At 33.0% G+C, this 21,915-nt stretch overlaps 1 protein-coding gene across 8 annotated transcripts in view; it reads right to left on the bottom strand.

Moving 5' to 3' along the window:
• Positions 1 to 21,915, bottom strand: part of ASCC3 (activating signal cointegrator 1 complex subunit 3) — a 335,679-nt gene that overhangs the window by 256,678 nt on the left and 57,086 nt on the right. For all 8 annotated transcript variants that reach the window (XM_077902962.1, XM_077902966.1, XM_077902963.1 and 5 more), the window contains 4 exons: positions 17,562 to 17,682; positions 15,433 to 15,637; positions 14,347 to 14,488; positions 13,658 to 13,783 (listed from right to left, as the gene is read on the bottom strand). In XM_077902962.1, coding sequence (XP_077759088.1) covers positions 13,658 to 13,783; positions 14,347 to 14,488; positions 15,433 to 15,637; positions 17,562 to 17,682 — 594 coding nt within the window. The remainder of the gene's footprint in view (positions 1 to 13,657; positions 13,784 to 14,346; positions 14,489 to 15,432; positions 15,638 to 17,561; positions 17,683 to 21,915) is intronic.

The following is a 21,915-nucleotide window of genomic DNA, read 5'->3' as shown; positions in this document are numbered from 1 at the left end:
AGCACATAATACAAATTAAGGCTTTGTATTAAATACTTCAAGGGGATTACTTTAACATACAAAGAAATACCATGAGTTAAGTCTTTTTATTGCCCATATTTTATTTTAATTTTTTACATTTCTTCATGTTTTTATTTAAATTAGTTAACATACAATGTAATATTAGTAACAGATATAGAATTTAGTGATTCACTTAAATATAACATCTAGTGCTCATCACTGCAAGTGTACTACTTATTTTAAAAATGGGGACGCTGGGCATAGAGGGTTTGAAGACTGCCCAAGGCTAAATTACCAGTAAGCAAGAGAGCAAAGACTGGAACTCAGGTATTTAATACCAAAGTCCAAATTTAAAAATCCCAATTAAAAACTTGTAAGGCTTACTGATTTCGTTACTTATATTTTTCAAAATAACTTAATTTTATAAAAATAAAAATATAAAGCTGATAAACATACTGACTATACTAATAACTGAATAAAGGCAAAAAGAATAAGATTTTTTATAAACCTTAGTGTTAAGGTTTTTAAAGTGTTAAGTGTTAAGGTTAACCTTAGTGTTAAGGTTTAGGGTTTTTAAAACCTCGATTATTCTTGATAATGTTTATATCTTCATATGCATTATATACCTCACTTATAAATGATTAACACTAATAAATATGCATATATGTAACCTAAAAATCCCACTTCCAAAAATTTATCCAAGTTAAACTGAAAAAAAAAAAAGGTAGGTAAATAAGCACAAAGACATTTGCTAAAACATCATTTAAAAGAAAAAAAATAATTAAAAGCTGAGTGTCCACAAATAATGGATTGGGATAAGTAATTCATATCACATTCTTCATGAATTACAGTAGTTAAATACAATGAGGAAGATATTTGTGCTCATAGGAAAATGTATCCAAAAGAAAAGAAAAAAAAAAGTATGCCACAGAACAGTAATATAATTACATATCTGTTAATATAAAAAAATTATGAAAAAAATATATCAAACTGTTCAACTGGAGTTGGAATTATAAAGGAACTTTCACTTTCTGTTTTGTAAGTGTAAATATTACATTTTAGATAGTACTTTTTTTGGTGAATAGATTTTATCATCAGCCCCATAAAAATGCTTTATTTACATAAAAATATATATCTTAATGATAAATAAAAGAGGAAGAACTGTTCTGTACTAACTTAATGCATTAAAAATAACATCATTTGTTTTTTTATAGATAGAAATATGTAATTTTTTAGTTAATACAAATTAACTGATTCATCTTTTTTTCAATATCTCATACAAAGAGTCCAACATCTTTACCAAATACCTTATTTTCAATTTGTACTCCCACCTGAAAATGCACTGAACAATTACTGAATTCTTCTAAGAATAAAGAAAGTAAATCTATGGCCAGTTTCTCTTCACTGAAGAGTCGCGCATTTTAATGTTTCATAAGAACTCATTTTTGAACCTGACAATCTGGGTAGAGGAAATTAAATCCTAACAAAAAAAGGCCTCAGGAGAGTAATCTACTATTAAATCTCTGAAGGAAGTGAGATCGTAAGATTTTGTGAAAATCAAGTAAGTTTTTTTCTAAAATGAAACTAATCCAAATTTTATTACATTATGACAAAAAGCCATTAAAAATCATAATGCATAATTCATAATCCTTTCATATTTTTAACTGAATGTATTTACACCATTAAAATAGTGACTGGAAATACTATGCCCTTAGTATCAATTCTTAAAAATTCTTTCATAGTGAAAATACTCCATTTAAGAAGCATAATAAAAAAAAAGAAAAAAGAAACCCAACTAACTAACTAACCCAACCCATCTAAATAAATAGATGAGTCTCCTAAATATACTCCACTACATGATCACAAAATGATAAATTAATGTCCTTGAAGAGAAAAAACACAAGCAGAGAATAACAAATAGCAATGCCACATTTAATGAGAACTTAAGATATAATGGAGTCAGAGAAGTAAACTAACCTCTTCTTGGAAGGAAAAGATGCCCTCCCTATTCCTAAGCTGGAACTAGGGCTTGAATGCTAAGGAAAACTGAAGAAAAAGTTCTCAGGAGGGAATTTTAACAGATAAAGAAAACTCTGGCTGCACATAACAAGCTCCACTACAAACTCTTGAGATTACACATTTGGGTGTCTATCAGCACACACTAAACAACAATTGAGCATGTCAGATGTCAATCTGAAGTAACACCAAAATGCTGTACCAACAGTCACATTCACAGTACACAAGAAGACAGTAAAAGAGACATGGGTCAACCTCAGTTATGGGTTTCATTTGGCTGGGTTTGGACCGCTTGTCATTAAAACTACTATAATAAGACAGGGCTGGTTTCACGAAATCAGTAGCACAAACTTCAGAGGCTTAAAGCATAAGTAAAACTGAAGGTTAAGAATCTGGTATTTTCTACTTAGTTAATATATTATTTTCACAAGGGTGATGAACTCATACTGACATGTATACCCAAATATTCCCCCAGGATGTCAGTATAAGTGTTATTATAGCTTAAAAGATATAAGACACCATTATTTATTTGGTAATACAAACAGTCTTTTTGGTCCAAACTGTGGGACCTTTCTAACAAACAGCTGCACTTTTAATCATGGCAATAAAACAGAAGCACAACAGTCTCTGTCAAGCTCTGTTGAATCCTACAAAGAAAATGTCATTTTCAGATTCTTGGCTGATATTTATGGTAATAACTGATTTCAGCTCTGAGTTTAACCTTTAAGTTACTTGCGCCATCTTACTTGGAATCTTCAGAAAGGATAAAGTATTTTGGCACTTACATGATAAATAAATGTTATAGATATTAAATTACAGGCAATTTCTTAATTTAAATTTTCTTACTGTATATATGCCTTTAAACTTTCCAAAAGTAATTAAATAAAGCAAGGATGTCACTTTAAATATATATCTCCTTAGACAGGAAAATTTTATCATGAAAAGAAATCCTCAGATGAATTGTTCTGAGTGATAAGAGACTACTTCCACTTGCATTTAATCTCATAATATTGGAATAACTTATTTTGATATCCAGTTAAAAATTCATTTAATATAAATAATACTAACTTAGCTAAAGTATATATCATAAAATGAAAGTGTTAATGACTTATTTAGAGTGGTCAGTTTAATACCCAAATGTGGGGGGATCCCTGGGTGGCTCAGCGGTTTGGCGCCTGCCTTTGGCCCAGGGCGTGATCCTGGAGTCCCGGGATCGAGTCCCACGTCAGGCTCCAGGCATGGAGCCTGCTTCTCCCTCCTCCTGTGTCTCTGCCTCTCTCTATGTCTATCATGAATAAATAAATAAATAAATCTTAAAAAAAAATAAAAAATAAAAAATAAACATTTAAAAAAAATACCCAAATGTGCATGCATGCGTGTGTGTGTGTGTGTGTGTGTGTGTGTATTTCATTGCTTAAGAACATAGTTGGTACTGATCCTGAAGATCAGAAATTGTAAAATACCGATTTAAATTGGTTCCTCTTAAAATTTCTAACATTTTAAAACACAATGTAATATCTTTAACTCATGTCTATAAAATGGAGGATCTGGGAATGATTTATCTATTGGGGAAAGAAGCAATACAGTGGACTTATAAATTACCTCCTTAAACTGAAATTTAAACTTGTTTCGCCACAGGAGATCTGAAGCTCACATAGAAGGGTTCTAAATACATTGAACACACCACTCAAAAGAGTAGGGAAAAGATCCGTGGAAGCCTGCTGAAGAGGAGTTCAGCTGAGGGTGTGCTGGAGGGAGCAGAGTGCTTGGAGAAGAGGCTCCTCATACATAGGGTAGGAAGCGTGTGTGCTTTTTAAAATGACAATTCCAGAACTCAACCCCTGAAGTTTTCATTCATTTGTCTAGGGTGGGAATGGTAATTTGTACATTTCTTAATAGCACCCCAAGTGATTATCAAGCACAAGCAAGACTGAGGACTGTTACCCTTATTTTCCCTACTCACGTCCCAACGCATTGACTAGGTTTTCCTAGTCATCTGTTCTTTAATAGTTTAACACAACCTCCTCTGGAAAGAACAAACTATATTTTACTCAGAAAAACTTATGTTTGAAACATGTATCAAGTTGAAGGTATACATTTAGTTAAGGGGGGTCCCTAAAAGAGAAACGTTTTGCTTGAACCTCTTTTATAGTATGCCAAGATTTCAAAGGATGAGCAAAATATTTCAAGGAAGAAATCATAACACTTATATAATAAAATATGATTATTATATAGATTGCTTAAGAATATGCTGAGATTTCTTTATACAATGATTTTCCCTGATACATTTAAATTACCTCAACTTATATAACTATTATTTCCATATAATTCTGAAATTTATAAACAATGTAATAGCTTGTTAAGAATGTAAAAAGTGGGCGCCTGGGTGGCTCAGTCGGTTAAGTGTCTGACTTGATTTTGCCTCAGGTCATGATCTCAGGGGCCTTGCATAGGGCTCCCCACTCAGAGAGGAGTCTGTTTCCCCTCTCTTTCCTTCTGTCCTTCTCCACACTAGTCACATACATACTCTATTTTTTAAATAACATATATATATTTTTTTAAATGAAGAATGTAAAAAGCAAGATAGCCTATGTTTGTTTAGTCACTGTTATTTGGACCACTGGATGAAATTTAAACTTGTCCTCTCAAACCTTGGTTGCAGGGAATTAAGTTTAGAAAATGCAATATAAGGTACCTAATAAAATGCAGAGTATTAACTAAAGATATATAAGTCAGTTTGTTTTATCTTTATTAATTTAAACTGTCTTTTATACTACTTTGACATTCATCTTGAAGGAATTTTGAAGTTACTTATATCAAAATAATTCCACCTATTAATATCTCTTAGTAGAAAGACTTAAAGTGTCCCCTTTTCCAGATTAAACAGCAAAACTCAGCTATCGATGTGAGAACAGCTTATATAATTATTACTCAGGCTGAGAATTTACTGATCACCTAAAATGTATCACAGATACCACTATACATTTTCTGTGTGCCAACTCACATCATCTTCAAAATAAATAGTCTGATGAGATAACTGAAATTTAAAGGGGCTATGTAACTGGATCAAATCACAAAATGTGTCAATGGTAAAGGGTGCAACTTAACCTCAGCTATACTTGCCTAACTGGATAAAGTTCGTTTGGCAGGATCATAATTCTAAACTGCTTTGTCCCATCATACCTCGTAGCACAATGCCCTTGTGCATTAATCAGGAGCTCAAGAAATCATTATTGATGACTGATAAGCAATCCAAGCATATTTCCAGAGAAAAATAATGAAAATCTCTATATAAATAGTAACACAATCATATCAAATATTTCTGTTTATTAAAATAGGGCTGTGTAACCACAATATATAGATAGATTGGAAAATATGGACTAAGTCTATTTCTAAAGTGATTTGAAATTCTCACAAGTTAAATTCATCTACCTTTCAGGCTTCTGAATTCATTTGAGTTCTAAAATTATCATTCTGGGACAGCACAATATGTTTTAGGCTTTTAATCTCTCTTCTAATTTGTCATAAAGTCAATAAAGTGTAGGTTGTAAAGACTTTTTTTTTTTTTAAGACTTTGTTAGAGAGAGAGAGAGAGAGAGAGAGGGAGATAGCAAGTGAGAGAGCACAAGCAGAGGGGAGAAGGAGAAGCAGGCTCCCTGCTGGGCAAGGAGCCCGACATGGGGCTCCATCCTAAGACACCAGAATCAAGACCTGAGCTGAAGGCAAAAGCCCAACTGACTGAGCCACCCAGGCGCCCCAAAAAGTTAGTTCTTTTGTTAGATTACGCCTAGCTAGAGTCGCAGATTTTGGTTATAACTCTAGTTAAGCAGTTTTGTTTTTATTTTTGAAGCAGTTGATGCCTTTATCCTAGTTAGTAGTTTGCAAGTTCCCAGTGAACTTTATAATACTATAATCCTGAAGAAGTTCAGGGCATATAGACAAAATTCTTCTTTTTAAGGAAAAATATAGATAGAATTTCCCTTCTAATGAGACCTAGCTGTGTCATGTATTTGAACTATACTTTCATAACAAGTAAACATTACTTTTTAATCATATAATTTAATTGCTGGAAGTCACAAAAATATTTAGAACTTTATAAGAAAGCTACTGAATAGGTCACATTTTTACTTATTTAAGCCCTTACTGACTTTCATAACAGAAGATAATCTACATCAAAAGTATGATTTTCACACACAGCAGACGAAATACTTTAAAATCCCTAATTACTTCTGAGAGTAAGCTGAGAAATTCTTAAGGTTTTCCTTATGGTTTTGCATAGTAATACTTCACATAATATTCTCACCAGAAAACAGTGGCCCTGTGACAGTGACCAAGTTTTTAAACTAGAAATACTATTTTAGGGACACCTTGGAGGCTCAGTAGTTGAGCATCTGCCTTCAGCTCAGGTCATGATCCTAGGGTTCTAGGATCAAGTCCTGCATTAGGCTCTCCACAGGGAGCCTGCTTCTCCCTTTGCCTATGTATCTGCTTCTCTCTCTGTGTCTCTCATGAATAAATAATTAAAAAAACACTTTAGAAATACCATTTTACAGTTTCTATAGTAAAATTAGTATGATAGACAAGACATAATCTCTACTGTTCCTTTCTCTTTACACCCCTTACTAACTCTATTACTTTAAAAACACATTGGTGGGCAGCCCAGGTGGCTCAGCGGTTTAGCGCCGCCTTCAGCCCAGGGAAGGGCTGACTCAGCCTGACTGAGTCCCACGTCAGGCTCCCTGCATGGAGCCTGTTTCTCCCTCTGCCTGTGTCTCTGCCTCTCTCTCTCTGTCTCTCATGAATAAATAAATGAAATTTTTAAAAAAACAAAAACAAAAAACCCTGCTTTATCAGAAAAAAAAAAAAAAAGAAACACATTGGTAAATTCATGGTCACTGTTCAGATAAAGACCAATTCTCCGAGAACACAGTAGTCAAGAAACAACTCAGTCTCATGCTCTCCAAGAAATTAACATTAACAGCTATAGCCTGTACTAATCCCTCTGTCTTCTATATGACTAAATTTGCACCACTGATTTTGTACTTAGTGCATTCCATAGTATATTATTTGTAAATACTCACCATAGATGTCTTTTTTTATGTCCCTAGCTATGTTGCAAGCTCACTGTAGACAGAGCAAACATACCTATTTCTGTTTTCATTTTTAACAATGTCAAGTTATAGGTATAGGAAAAATGTAAAATCCTTTTTCTTTCCTTCCTCATTTTGACTGCTGACATTAAATAGATTATAGAATAAAAAAATGAACAAGAAGTTACCAAAAAAGCTTTATTTGGAAACATGATAAAATTGGATTGGAAATCCCAAGGGCAAAGGGAAGATCTTATTAGCAGCCAGAGAGAAAGCTTACTTAAAAAAAAAAAAAAAAAAAAAAAATCACAATTAGATTGATTGCAGATGTCTCAAAAGCAAGAATGGAAAGAAAATGTTATAATATCTTTAATGTTTTAAGATAGGATGTGATAGAGTAATATCTTTAGTGTGCTAAGAGAAAATAACTATAAACCTAGAATTCTATTAAAAGCAAATATATCTTTAAAAAATAAGGTAAAATAAAGACATTTTAGATTAACAGAAATTAGAGATTTTTGCTAGTAGCAGATTCTCACTAAAGAAAATTCAGGCAAGGAAAAGTTACAGAACATGAATGCACTGATGGAATTAAAAAACAGTGAGCAAAATACATAGTAAAACCAAATAAGTACTGACTATAAAACAATAATAACAGTAACAATAATATCTGACATAAAAATTAAAACAAGGTAGAACTAAAATACATAACAACAATATCAAAGAAGCTTGGGAAGGGAATGATTAGAAAGTAAGAGTTTTAACAACCTTATTTATAGTATTTTTAGATTTCATTTGATGCCTAGAAGAGGGAAAAAAGAACCAACTTTTCAGGTACCTAACTCTGGAGGGAATAAAATTCTTTTTTTTTTTTTTTTTTTTTAATAAAGTTCTTATATGGCTCTGTTCTATTGGGGTTTCTCAGCCTTTGCAATATTGATACTTTGAGAATTCTTTGTTCTGAGAGGCTATTATGTACACCTTGGAATGTTTAGTAGCAGCTTGCTTCTATTTACAAAGTGACAGTAGCAACCTCCAAGTTATGACAACCAAAAGTGTCTCCAAATATTGCCAAACATCTTTTAGGAAGGATGCGGGCAGGGAGGCTGCCCAGTGAAAACCACTATTGTAGGAAAAGAATGGTGGAATCAACTTCTTTTTCTTTTCTCATTTTATTTAAGACCTAAATTCAAAGTGTACAGATCTGACTTTTCTGATAATTTATAATTGTGAAAACAGAATTATTTCCTTTCTTTGATAACGACTTATTTGACAATTCAATAAACTATCGGCCTCCCTCAGAGAAAAGGGGAAAACACACCTTTTACCTTGCTATAATTCCCAATTTCCAGAGTTACCTGCTGCTTTTGGTTCAAAAAGATAAAATCCATAATTAAGCCCTGAAGATTCTATTAAAACACAAGGATTTTGGGAATTTCCATGGAATAATAATTCTCAACTGCAACAGCTTCATGTCCTACCTTCATTCCCTTAGAGTAATGTTTCTCCACTTGGGAGATATTTTTATTGTAAAAAAAAAATAATAATCATCAGAAAAAGAGAGTTTGATAGCTCCAGAGACCAGCAGAGTCTCCTTTAAGTCTTTGTTGAATGCCCACTAGCACAAGCATATGAGAAAAGTGCCCAAGGTATGGAGAAGAACCACTTAAATGGGTTAGAGGAAGCAAACTCATACCTCACCCTCTGGAGTCTGGAACAGCTCTCATTTTTACCAACCAACGTGGAAAACCTCTTATTTAACTGGGAATTATGCAGAGTACTCTACTCAGAAGAGCTGTGTCTCAGTAATGAGGCAAAACTAGCCTTTCAATGCTGCATTGGCCCACCTAAGAAATTTTAGAAGCAAGACCTGAAAAGGTCAAACTGACCCAAAGTAACTTAACAATATCCCAGAAGAAAACTCAAGGATGTTTGTAAGAATACAAAAATATCCACTATTAAACAAGGAAATCACAATGTCTGCTTTATTTCTTGTTGATTTTTTAAAAGATTTTTCTTTATCATTGGTTTTAGGCAGTTTGATTATGATGTGACTTTGAATTAGCTTTCTGTCCTTGTATAAGAAGTTACCAAAAATTTAGTGACTTAAAACATACATTTATTATCTCAAAGTTCTGGAAGTCTGATTTGGGAGGGCTTGAAGGGGGTTCTCTGTTCAGGGTTTCATAATGGTGAATCTATTGCTCTGGCCAGGCCGACCTCTTATTTGGAAGCTCTGAGGAAGGATTCCCTTAATAAGCTCATTCAGATCGTTGGCAAAATCCACATCCTTGGAGTTGTAGAACTGAGGTTCCTAATTCTTTGCTGTACATTATTCTTTGCTCCTAAAGACTACCCACATTCCTCGGCATATGGCCTATTCTATCTTCACAGCCAACAAGGGAGTATCAAATTTCCTATGTGCTCTAAATCTCTGATCTCTATTGACAATGAAAAAGTCTTTGACTTGAGTCAGAGCATAAAGGGTAACCTGATAGGTACGTAAGTATAAAAAAATGTTTTTGTTATTATTATATATCTTAATATGTTTTTTAAAAAGATTTATTTGAGAAAGAAAGAGCACACAGAAGCAGAGGGAAAGAGACTCTTAAGCACACTCTGTGCTGAGCGAGGATGGAGCTCAGTGGGGCTCATTCTTATGACCCTTAGATCACAACCTGAGTCAAAACCAAGAGTTGATGCTTAACCAAGTACACAATCCAGGTGCCCCTAGATATCTTACTATCTTAAAAAGACTGCTAAAGCAAAAAGGATAACAACATATTGTGGAGTTTATAAAGATATACAAGTAATCTACATCTACATGTTTGCTCATTTCTTTGTTTTGGTGGTATTATGTGTTAAAAAATCTAGCAAATACATCAGAATCAGTATTCTCATGGCTTCAATCTCCAAGTGAAGGTAAGCATTTATCAAGAGAAACAACTCTTGATAAAATGGTTAGAAATTTAATTTGTGCTACATCATTTCTTTCCCCATGAAATTTATGGAATTTTCTTTACTAAGATCCATATCAGTTTAAAAAAGATTGTAAGCACACTCTTAAACTTTCAACTTTATATTTTGTTATTATTACTTGATACCACCTCTTAAAAAGGCAGTGAGTGATTCAACGCCATGGTTCTGATGAAACTGATGATATGCTTGACAGTGTAAGAACCAGCCTTGTGGGATACTTCAGGAAAGGGTTATTTGGGGGCATGTCAAGGTTTTAGCAACATTTCATCCTTTTCAAACTGGTCTCATGAGAAAGATCCACACTTTGAAGTATTTCTCTGGATGCTTCTTTTGTTTTCTTGCCTTTATAATCTGATTGAATCAAACTCTCAATAAATTCCTTGGCGTTAGGATCCTCAACCTCAGGTTCAGAAAAGTAAAATAGAGGAAAAGTAGGTGTTTGTTTGTTTTCTTTTAATTCTATTTCACTTTTTTCCAAATGTCTCTCTTGAATAACCACAATGACTGCTTTCTTTAGTTTCTATAAAACTAATAACTAATTATAAATAATTAGAAACCACTCTAGATGATCTCAATCAAGCGACTATAAATTTAGTTCTCTCTTATCGTGTAGGATAGTATTCAATACTATTCTATATGTGTTTGGAATGAAAGAATAACTGAATAACATAAATGAATACAGATTTATTTACTAAATATAATTTCCTAAGTAACAATAAGTCTTTTCATTTTATCCACACTCTGACTTCACAGCATTTTCATTACATTTTTAAAGTTAACATTTTAGCTAAAATGTATTAAGTATCTAATAATCTTCAAAGTGTTTAACATAAATTAATAAATTTAATCCTCACAATTAAACTATGAGGTAAGTACTATTATCCCAATTTTACAAATGAAACTGGATCCCAGATGACAGTAATTTGCCCAGAGTCTCATAGCCAGAAAGTGAGGGAGTCAAGTCAAACTAGGCTAGCTTGGTATCAGAGGCCCTGCTTCCTCACAAGTGTGGTTTTTTTGTCTCCTGAACTTCACATGTACAAACCTTTCTTTTTCTTCTATTCCTCAGCTTGGTAAATCATACTACCACTTACCCATGATGCCCTGGACATAATTCTAGATTCAAACAAAACTTCAGATGTCAGTATAAAGTCTTCTCTCTGCTTCATCCCCTCCCATTTAATCATTTATCAGATCTTATATACTATAGTGCCTAAATGATTCTCTTAATCCCATTTCTCATATTGGCTGCCACTTTCTTAATTTAGGTGCTTAGCATTTCTCTCTTGAGCAGCAGCTCTATTCTCAACTTTCAACTTTGCAATGCAACCAGGACAAAATTATCTGATGTGACATTCAGTCAGGAGAGGATTATACCTATGGTTCCATAGGACTGTTAGAAATGCCATACAATTATGAATTCAGTGAAAAGAGAAAGATACCATCTTCAAGAGTACTATTCCTGATACATAAAGATCCTACCTTGTATAAAAATGATCCAAGCCAATGGAAGTATCCACTAAAAACATTCTACTAACGCCTATATTTTTTCCCCGAGGTCTAAATTACTACTCATGCTAATGACATCTGGTTGGATCATTATCTAGAGTGGCATGACATTAATTATGTACTTACAATAACATATTGCATTTGAACGTATTATTATCCAATTATCATTACTGCTACGGAAGTGCAAAGTAAAACCACAATGGGAAACACCATACTCGGTCAAAATGGTTAAAATAAAAATATAAATATAAGTAAAATATTAAAATATAAATTAAATAGTAATATTAGGTTACATGGCAGACAGACATTAAGGTTGTAGATGGCATTAATCCATTTAAGGAAAACTCCTACACCTATAATTTAAATTAAAATGAACAAAGTATTTATTTAGAAATAAATATGAAAGAAAAATAAGCCCGATTCATTCATTATGAATGTGGTAAACTTCTACGGCCCATTGAAAAAGTATCCAGAAGCATAAACTATACTGAACGTTGTGCTCTAGTAGTTTTAGAGAGCATCATTATATTGAGGAGAATGCTAGTCTGACTTGAGTATTTAAAGTTACTTGAATGACTTTTAGTAATAGGGCACTGTTAACTAAATTGTAATACAGACTAATGACTAACTTTATAATCAGGTATCCTTGGGATCGGATTTATTGGATTGTCTGCAAAGGGAAGTGAAAACTGTTCAGATGACCTTTTAAAATGTATTCGGAAACATCTTAATTAGGGTTTGTACTTGTCAGAATTTAGTTTTGCATATAATTTACTTGAGTCAAATCTGTGAAATGTAATTGAGGCCAAACTGAAGTTCTTGGTGATCTATATCTGGGTCACCTTTTAAGAGTCCTTACAAGTTTACATTGCACTGTTTGAATTACAGAGAGTATACAGAGTCTCCAGTATAGTCTAGATTGGCACTACTTGGTAAGTTTATTGACAGGAAAGATTATTTTTCTACTTAGTTTTATAATTAAACTTCCTCAAATTCTGACAATTTAAATATAAGTAAAAATTATAATCCTTTCCTAAAACTAATTTATTACAAAACTCTAAAAGTTCAGGAAAATGATAAATCACAAGCAGAACAGTCAATTTAAAAAAGTATAAAAATAAATTAAGAAATATTTTATTTTGAGATAAAGAAAATGTGGCAAAATTTTAACAAATGGCAAACTGAGGAAGGATATATGGATAATACTATTCATGCAACTTTTCCATAGGTTTGAAATTATTCAAAATTCAGAAGCTGAGAAAAATAAAGAAAATAGTTTCGAATTTGATCCCCTCCTCAAATAGTATTCTATTGTTTTACAGGTTGACCATTTGATATATCAATACATGAATCCTTTAAAACAGTTTAAGCCACGCTACATAGGTTAAACCAAATATGAGCTGAAAGAACAAAAACAAACATGAAACTATAGAAATATATATACAAAGATATGTTTAATGTGTGAAGGAATGAATTTTTAACACTTAAACTCCCCTGGGGTGCCTGAGTAGCTCAGCTGGTTGATTCCTGATTTTGGTTCAAATCATGATGTGGGGCCTTGGGATTGAGCCCTGGGTAAGCTCTGATCTAGAGTCAGATTGTCCCTCTCCCTCTGCTCCTCCCCTGTTTGCACTTTCTTTTCTCTCAAATAAATAAATAAAATCTTTAAAAAAAAACAAAAACCTTAAACAACTCTACTGTACCTCTTTAGTAAACAGCTCCATATATCCTCTGTACTGTATCAGCCAACTACCAACTTTTAAAAATAATTTTCCTAAACAAATCTATTCATAAAACATACCAAGCACCAAAAATATCAATTTTTTTATAAAATTATCATCTTGGGGTGCCTAGGTGGCTCAGTCAGTTAAGCATTTGACTCTTGATTTTGGCTCAGGTTGTGATCTCAGGGTTGAGAGATCAAGCCCTGTGTGGACCTCTACACTCAAGGGGGTGTCTGTTTGAGATTCTTTCCCTCTCCTCCTTCCCCCAATCATTTATGTGCTCTCTCTAAAAATAAATAAATAAATCTTTAAAAGAAAGAAAGAAAATGATCATCTCACCTCATCTAAGTCTTGGATATACACTGGTTTTTCCTCAAAGCCAATTGGCATTGGTTCACTATAGGGAATCTTTACTTCTTCATACATTTTGTTATTCTCTCTTTGGATTCCTTCTGGTAAAATCATCTATAAAAATAAAAATTAAAAATAAAATAAAAAAAATTGCTTTGGTAAAGATTCTTTAATTAGAAACAGAGAGAGGGAGAGAAAGAACACTACTGGCTTTAGATGTAGCACTGGTATATAAGTACAGCTAATTTAAAGAAAAGTCTAAAAACAAACAAAAAAACCACACAAATTATTGATATAAAGAATCTCTCATATAAAACACCTATTTTGCTGATGAATTTCAAGTATATATTTATTAGTCTCCTGAAGACAAATGTGCAGCTAGGAAAAATGTGCAATATACAGTGTAAAGACCAAAAAGTAATGCAACCACTAAAACTCTAGAATACAGGTTCCATAAATAACAGAAGAGAAGAGAACAAATATATTTTGAATACCTACTGTATGTCAAGTACTTTATATACACTACTTTAAATCATTTAACCCAATATTTTAAAATTAAAGTTAGCATAGTATATCAACTAGTATAAGAGTCACAAAAGAAACAGGGAAAAATCTCTGTGCTATTTCCTCAGAATAGAGATATATTATCCCAAAGTGGTCATATACCAATGACATACCTTTGCACCAGCAATGAATGCTGATGTTCTCATGGCTTCAGCCTGGGAATCATAAACATGGGGATAACGTATTTTTTCAACATCCGTGTCTCTTTGCCTGCTCAGAATTGGAACACTTCTAGCATTCAGAAGTGCCTGCTCTCTGTAAACCAAAAATAATGGGATAAATCCGAAATTTTTATCCTGCAAAATATATATTAAAATAGTCATTATAATAACTATTTCAGGTAGCCTTCCAATATAAAGAAGAAATTAAATTACATGAAGAAAGATATTAGCAATCCTGAAATTTTCTGTGTAACTACATAGGAATTAATACATTTTTTTAGGCACTATTTTTAGATAGCATCATCTGGTAAGTTTAATTTAATGTTCTTTATTCATAATTTTGTTTGTCACTATCCAAAAATGTTTAACAAGGTATAAATTCCTTTTTAAGAATAGGATTCAATATTTAAAAGAACAAGTATCATAATGCCTTCATTTCTTTTTCCTCCTTCTTAATCCTAAATAACAAGAGGAAAAGTATTCTTACTAAGCTAGGCAAAAAAGGAAAAAAAAAAAAAAAGTCTCAAAATAAATTGGTGTAGGCTCCACAAGTTTTGACCTAATGGTGTGTGCATAGCACCTAGAAATAGCTTATCTCTAAAATCCAAATCTCTCAACCTATATAGCTGCAACCAAGAATATTTTAATTAAGAAGATCACTGCTTTCATATCCCAGAAAATTAGGTTTTCATATAACAAAATTCTGTTCTTTTTTTTTTTTTTAATTTTTTTTTTTAATTTTATTTATTTATGATAGTCACATAGAGAGAGAGAGAGAGAGAGGCAGAGACATAGGCAGAGGGAGAAGCAGGCTCCATGCACCGGGAGCCTGACGTGGGATTCGATCCGGGGTCTCCAGGATCGCGCCCTGGGCCAAAGGCAGGCGCCAAACCGCTGCGCCACCCAGGGATCCCCAAAATTCTGTTCTTATAAGAAAACATGACTAGAACCATCTAAATTGTTTAAACTAAAAAAAATGATGACACATAACAGTAGCAATTATGAAAGAAGCATTTTTCAGCTTCTGATTTTTATTACCTTTGTATTCTCAGTTCCTTAGGATCAAAGCACATAAGTCCTTCTGCAATGTCTCCATCTTCTCCAGCCTTTCTTTCTCGTCTAGCAATCCTTTTTTCTTCACGGCGATATTGTTTCATTAATTGTTTTTCTTGTTCAGACTGAATAGTAACTTGACAACCATAATTAGGTTTAGCATTTTCTCCTAAAATTTTTTTGCAATTGTCTACAAAGAAAATTTAAGAAATATCATGTTTTATAAATTTAGCTTTTATGGAAACCATTTTTCCTCTTCGCCAAAATATAAGTACAATGCTCTAATAATTCATTAAAAAACAAAACTGTCACATTCAATTGTATGTTTTAAGGAGAGGTTTTTAAAATATGGTATCTAAGTGATACTAACACAGTGTTTTAAGAAAAGCCAGCAGATATATTCTTTATGCAGATTATACAGTTTAGCATTATAAACTCTTAAAACACCAAGAACTTTAAAAAATCAGTTTTATAATTTTGAAATTATTCATTTATATAATTTTAATATAATATCAATACTAAGTAGCACCTACTGTTAACACAATAATAAAATATATTTTTTACATATTAGATATACTTTTCCCTATGTAAGAGGCCTTACTGTGTTAAACTGAATATATGTCACTACTTATTTACATATAAAATAAAATTTATTAACACTAGTTCAGGATATATTTGTAAGATAACCAAGGCAAATAAAGATTATGATCCACCTTTTCATGAAAACAAAGTTTATTATTTATTTATTTAAAGATTTTTATTTATTTATTCATGAAAGACACAGAAAGAAAGGCAGAGACGTAGGCAGAGGAAGAAGCAGGCTCCCTGCTGGGAGCCTGATGTGGGACTTGATCCCAGGACCTTGGGATCACAACCTGTGCCAAAGGCAGACGTTCAGCCACTGAGCTAACCAGATGCCCTAAAACAGAGTTAAAAAAAAAAAAAAAAAAGGAAGACAGCCAGAACCACTAAGAATCAGCTCAATGTTTACAAGGTACAATTTAAACCTAAGATTTGGTCAACTCAATATTAAGGACATTTTTTTCTTCCATCAGGATTATCTTCTATGTTTAATTAAATGTTACCAAGTAGTAGTATCTTGGCTTACTACAGCCCTAAAAGAACTGATAGGAATGTTGCTGAAAGCAATCCAAATCAATACACATTTATCGTATTGAGAACCTGCTAATTCTAGGCACTGCTAAGCTAGGAAGACAATGAAGAATGAGATTTGCTCCATACCCTGAAGGAGCACAGTGCAGTTATTTTATCAAACTCCAAGATCCTACACAGAACAAAGAAGAAATTAAGTGAAGCATCAAGATGGGAAAATTAGTTTTTTAATTCATCTAAGCTTCAGTCAGGCTACAGTTCAACAGAAACTTTAAATGTGTGTATTTGTTTATATACATGTGTATAAGTACATGTGTACAGAGGATAATAATGAAAGGAGAGAAAGAAAGCAAAATGTTAGTGACTAGCAAAACCCACATGAAGGGTATGCAAGTAAGTACTCACTGTATTATCCTTGCACATTTATTACAAGTTGAAAGGTTTGAAAGTTTTCAAAATAAAAAAGTTGAAAAGAAATTATAATATTACTTAGCCCATAGTAAATACTATATGTACTTGCTTTAAAAAAAAATTCTACTCAAATCTCCAGCAAGAAAAAAATGCCATACCTAAATATCAACAGACTCTCTACCATAATAACCTATTTATGGTATTGATATTTGTTTCATAATCTGCCATAGCTAAAATCTACTTTAAAAAAAGTGGTATCATGGGATGCCTGGGTGGCTCCGAGGTTGAGCGTCTATCTTTGGCTCAGGCTGTGATCCTGGGGTCCTGGGATCAAGTCCTGCATTGGGTACCCCTCAGGGAGCCTGCTTCTCCCTCTGTCTACATCTCTGCCTCTTTCTGTGCGTCTCTCATGAATAAAGAAATAAAATCATAAATAAATAAATAAATAAATAAATAAATAAATAAATAAATAAATAATCACTAAATTATATAAATAGGCTAAAGGATATTAAAAGCATAATTATATAAAAAGATTTGCAAACCAATGGATCTTTCCATTACATTAGAATTACCACTGAATACTTTCTTACCTTGAAGAGCCTGCAACTTATGGTCATTTGAAGAATTAAGAAATCTATCCACAATTGTAATTCTATTCTGGAGTAGTTTCTCAATAAGTTCAAGTCCATCAGGTCCCAGCAGTTCAAACAGCTTAAACAAGAAAAAAGAGTCAAAACAATTGTTAACTCAAACTCACCAGTTTCAAGTTATTACACCTGTTCAATGCAGGTATGAACCCAAACTCACATAGAAAGTAGTACCAAAAAGCATTTTTTACAAAATAGTAATTTAGAAAAGAAAAATAACTCTTCATATTGTTAAAACAGTTTTCAGCTTTACAAAGTCAATTTGCAGTTACTACAGCACATGATTTAACTTTTAAAAATAATTATGACTTATATATAAAACTAAATCACAGAAAAACAAATTCTTACACTTGGCTTTTCTTGGTACCACCAAATGAAATTCCAAAATTAATTTGCTTTTTAATACACGGTCTGGTTTTCATAAATAGAGTCCAGAGTGCCATTTTTCTTATAATTTACTACACATAACAGCTATCACTGTAGAGTTAAAGAATCATTAAAATGTTTTAATGACTCATGACATGACAAATTTTTAATGCTTAATTAATTTTGTTATTTTTACCAATTCATTTTATTTTGTTAATGCTTAATTAATAATTTTTAATGCTTAACAAACCTGAGATCTAAGACATGGTTCCACAAGTGCTTTACAAAACTTTTTAAAGTTTCCATGTGTATCTTATTCAGAGTAATTGCCAAAGAAGCTGATTCAAGAGGCAAAGGACCAGTGATTTAGAAAGACTTTCAATCACATCATTGTATGAAATAAATACTCCAGAAAGCCTTTAGATTTCTTCAGATATGGTTTGAGGACATTTTTTCCTCTCCAGATATATCTAATTTTACATGTGAAGATTTTATGTTAGCCAAATTCTAACTCTTCTCAGAGATTCTAAATAAATAAAATAATAATTAAAGTAGGAATTTGGGCACCTGGATGGCTTAGTCAGTTAATCATCTGTCTTCAGCTCAGGTCATAAACCCAGCATCCTGGGACTGAGCCCTTTATTGGCCTCCCTGCTCGGTGGGGAGTCTGCTTCTTCCTCTCCCTCTCCTTTTCCTTCTGTCTCCTGCCCCACTTGTGCTCTTTCTTTCTCTCTTTCCCCGGGAGCCCAACATGGTACACAAACCAGTGAGGAAAGATGAGTCTTTTCAATAAATGATGCTGGGACAACTGGCCAGTCATATGCAATAGCATGAAGACCCTCACACCATATACAAAGATTAACTCAAAATGGATCAGTGATCTAAATGTAAGAGCTAAACACTACAAAAATTCTTAGAAGAAAACAGAGAAGATCTTCATGGCCTCAGATTTGGTGAAGGATTCTTAAATATGAAACCAAAAGCATGAGCAATAAAATAAAGTATAATTTGGATTTTAGCAAAACAAACAAACAATTGTTTGCTTCAAGGAACACCATTAAGAAAATGGGCAGGGGGTATGCAAGAATGGGAAAAATATTTGCAAATCATATATCTGCTAAGAGACTGCTACTGTCAATGTCTACACCCAGAATATATAAAGAACTCTTACCACTAATAAAAACACAACCAATTAAAAACTGAGCAGAGGATCTGAATTTACCCTAGGAAAATATATAAACAGCCAATAAAAGGTGAAAAGACACTCAACATCATTAGACATCAGGGAAACACAAATCAAAACCACAAGAACCACTAGAAAGTCCATTTAAAAAAACTGGAAAATAACAAGTCTTGGGAAGGATGTGGAGAAACCTGGAACTCTCATACATGGTTTGTAGGAATACAAAATTGTGCAGCCACTATGGAAAACAGTTTTCTGGTTCCTTAGTAAGCTACACACAGAATTACAATATGATCCAGCAATTCCATTCCCAGGTATACATCCCAAAGAATTTACAACTATGTGTCCAAACAAAACCTTGTATACAAATATGGATATTCACAATCCAAACACTCATCACCTAAAGCATGGATAAACAAAATGTGGTATATTCATACAATAAGTATTAAGTCATAAAAAGGAAAGAATGTACAATGTGGATAAGCCTTAAAAACATTTTGCTAAGTGAAAGAAGCCAGTCAAAAAAGACCACACATTATAAGATTCTATTTGTAAGAAATGCCCAGTATAGAGAAATCTCTATGGACAGAAAGTAGATTAGTGATTGGTTAGGGCCTAGAAAGGGGGTCAGTGGGGAATAGATGATAGAAGCTAAAGATTTATAGGATTTCTTTTTGAGGTAAGGAAAATGCTCTAAAATGATTGTGGTGATGGCTGCACATATCTATGAATATACTAAAAACCACTGATTTATAAACTTTAAATGGATAAGTCATATGGTTTATGAATTATGTATCAATTAAGCTATTTTTTAAATTATAAGCCAAATTATTTAAGCTAAAATACTAAAAGTAACAAAAACTTTACTTAATGGTTGACAGATATAGATAGATTGAATACAATTTTCCTGGTAAAAAATTTAAGTGAATGTTTTGAATTGCTTAATCTGAAATACATGTTCCACACATGATAAATCAGAGGTTCACAAATTTTTAGTCCAACATAACTTTAAGGAAAACATCAGTATATTTAGAAGACAACTTCTAGTATAACATCTCAAATGGAGGATCGCAGCACAAAGAGCTCTTTCTTTTTCTAGCCCTTTATTTTTTAAAATAACACACGTAAGACCTTGCAAACAAGACAAGAAGGCTGTTTTGCTCTGAATAAAGGACTTCATGACTTCCAGGATGAGAAATCCTCAGGAGAATTCTGAGATCAGCTGTCACCAGTTTTAAAGTAATCCCAAAATTATCCTTTCCCTAACATTTGCCATTTTCATCCATATTGAGAGCAGGTGCAGTTCTCATTCAAGATTTGCACTACAAACTAATTTGGCAATGAGTGTGACTATTTGTAAAGATACAGCTGTCTGGATCACTGCTCTATGCACTGACACAAGTTCCAGAAGCTATCAGGTTGAAAAACAAAGAGGGAAAAGTTAACTGTGGGTACAGAAACAGACATCAACTATAAAGGAAGGAAGGGAGGGAGGGAGGGAGGAAGAAAGGAGAGGAGGGAGGGAGAGAGGGAGAGAGGGAGAGAGGAAGGAAAGAAGGAAGGAAAGAAGGGAGGGAGGGAGGGAGGGAAAAAGGCAAATTTTACTATTCTGGCTATAAAAAATTAAAGATATGAGATTTATAGGAGACATAGGAATAGACAGGTAACGTCCTTTCCCTGGCAGAGGCTGTTAAAGGCATTATTATGAGCAATATATTATTCTTAAGGAACTTCTCAAAAAACAAAGGTTCTTATAATTCTTACTATTATAAATCCTTTATCATTAAATTAATTTATTAAATTGAAGTAGTTCTTCATTAAGAAATAATGAGTAGAAAGAGTCAAAATAGTGAACCAAAAGACTACATTCTTAAGATATAAAAAAAATATTTCAGAACATGTACAGACTAACTTTAAAAGAGCCTTACTGGGCAGCCCAGGTGGCTCAGTGGTTTAACGCTGCCTTCAGCCCAGGGCATGATCCTGGAGACCCAGGATCGAGTCCCACGTCGGGCTCCCTGCATGGAGCCTGCTTCTCCCTCTGCCTGTGTCTCTGCCTCTCTCTTTCTCTCTCTCTCTCTCACTCTCATGAATAAATAAATAAAATCTTAAAAAAATAAAAACAAATAAAACAGCATTACTTCCTTGTGTCTCACAACATTTCTAAGAGATAAATGTAGTTCGTGAGTCTCTCAGGAAAGGTAATACCCACTTTGCCCCATATTCTGAATTGTATCATTTTTATTCCAATCAGAACAATGCTATAATGGATGCTATATTCCCAACACAGTATCAGGCAAATCACACATATTACATCATCAAAAAGCATAATATAATAAACCTTTGAATAATACATTATGGAAAATTATCCTATAAATCCTATGAAAAGTGGTGAGAGACAGAAAATGAACTTAAATTAGAACTACAAACCTGTTCTCTAATTGGGGAATGCAGAGATATGCTGTTTATGAAACCACAGAATAAACATGGCAGACATCCTTGAACTATCAGTTTATTCAAAGATGAAGAGAAAAAAATATTGTTTCCAAGTAAAACACAACTTTGGTCATGTTAATGTCCTGTTCAAACTCTGCTGCTCAGGTTAGTCAAAAAATGAACAATTAAAGCATTTAATCACTAACTTGGGCTTTAAAGCAAGTAAAATTTCAATATTTATAAAAGGTTTGTCAGTTGCATTTTTTTTTAAGATTTTATTTATTTGAGAGAGAGGGAGTGAGAGAGAGAGAA

This window comes from Canis aureus, chromosome 7, assembly GCF_053574225.1.
Source record: "Canis aureus isolate CA01 chromosome 7, VMU_Caureus_v.1.0, whole genome shotgun sequence".
Classification (NCBI taxonomy): Eukaryota; Metazoa; Chordata; class Mammalia; order Carnivora; family Canidae; genus Canis; species Canis aureus.
This window is presented reverse-complemented; position numbering and strand designations above follow the sequence as displayed.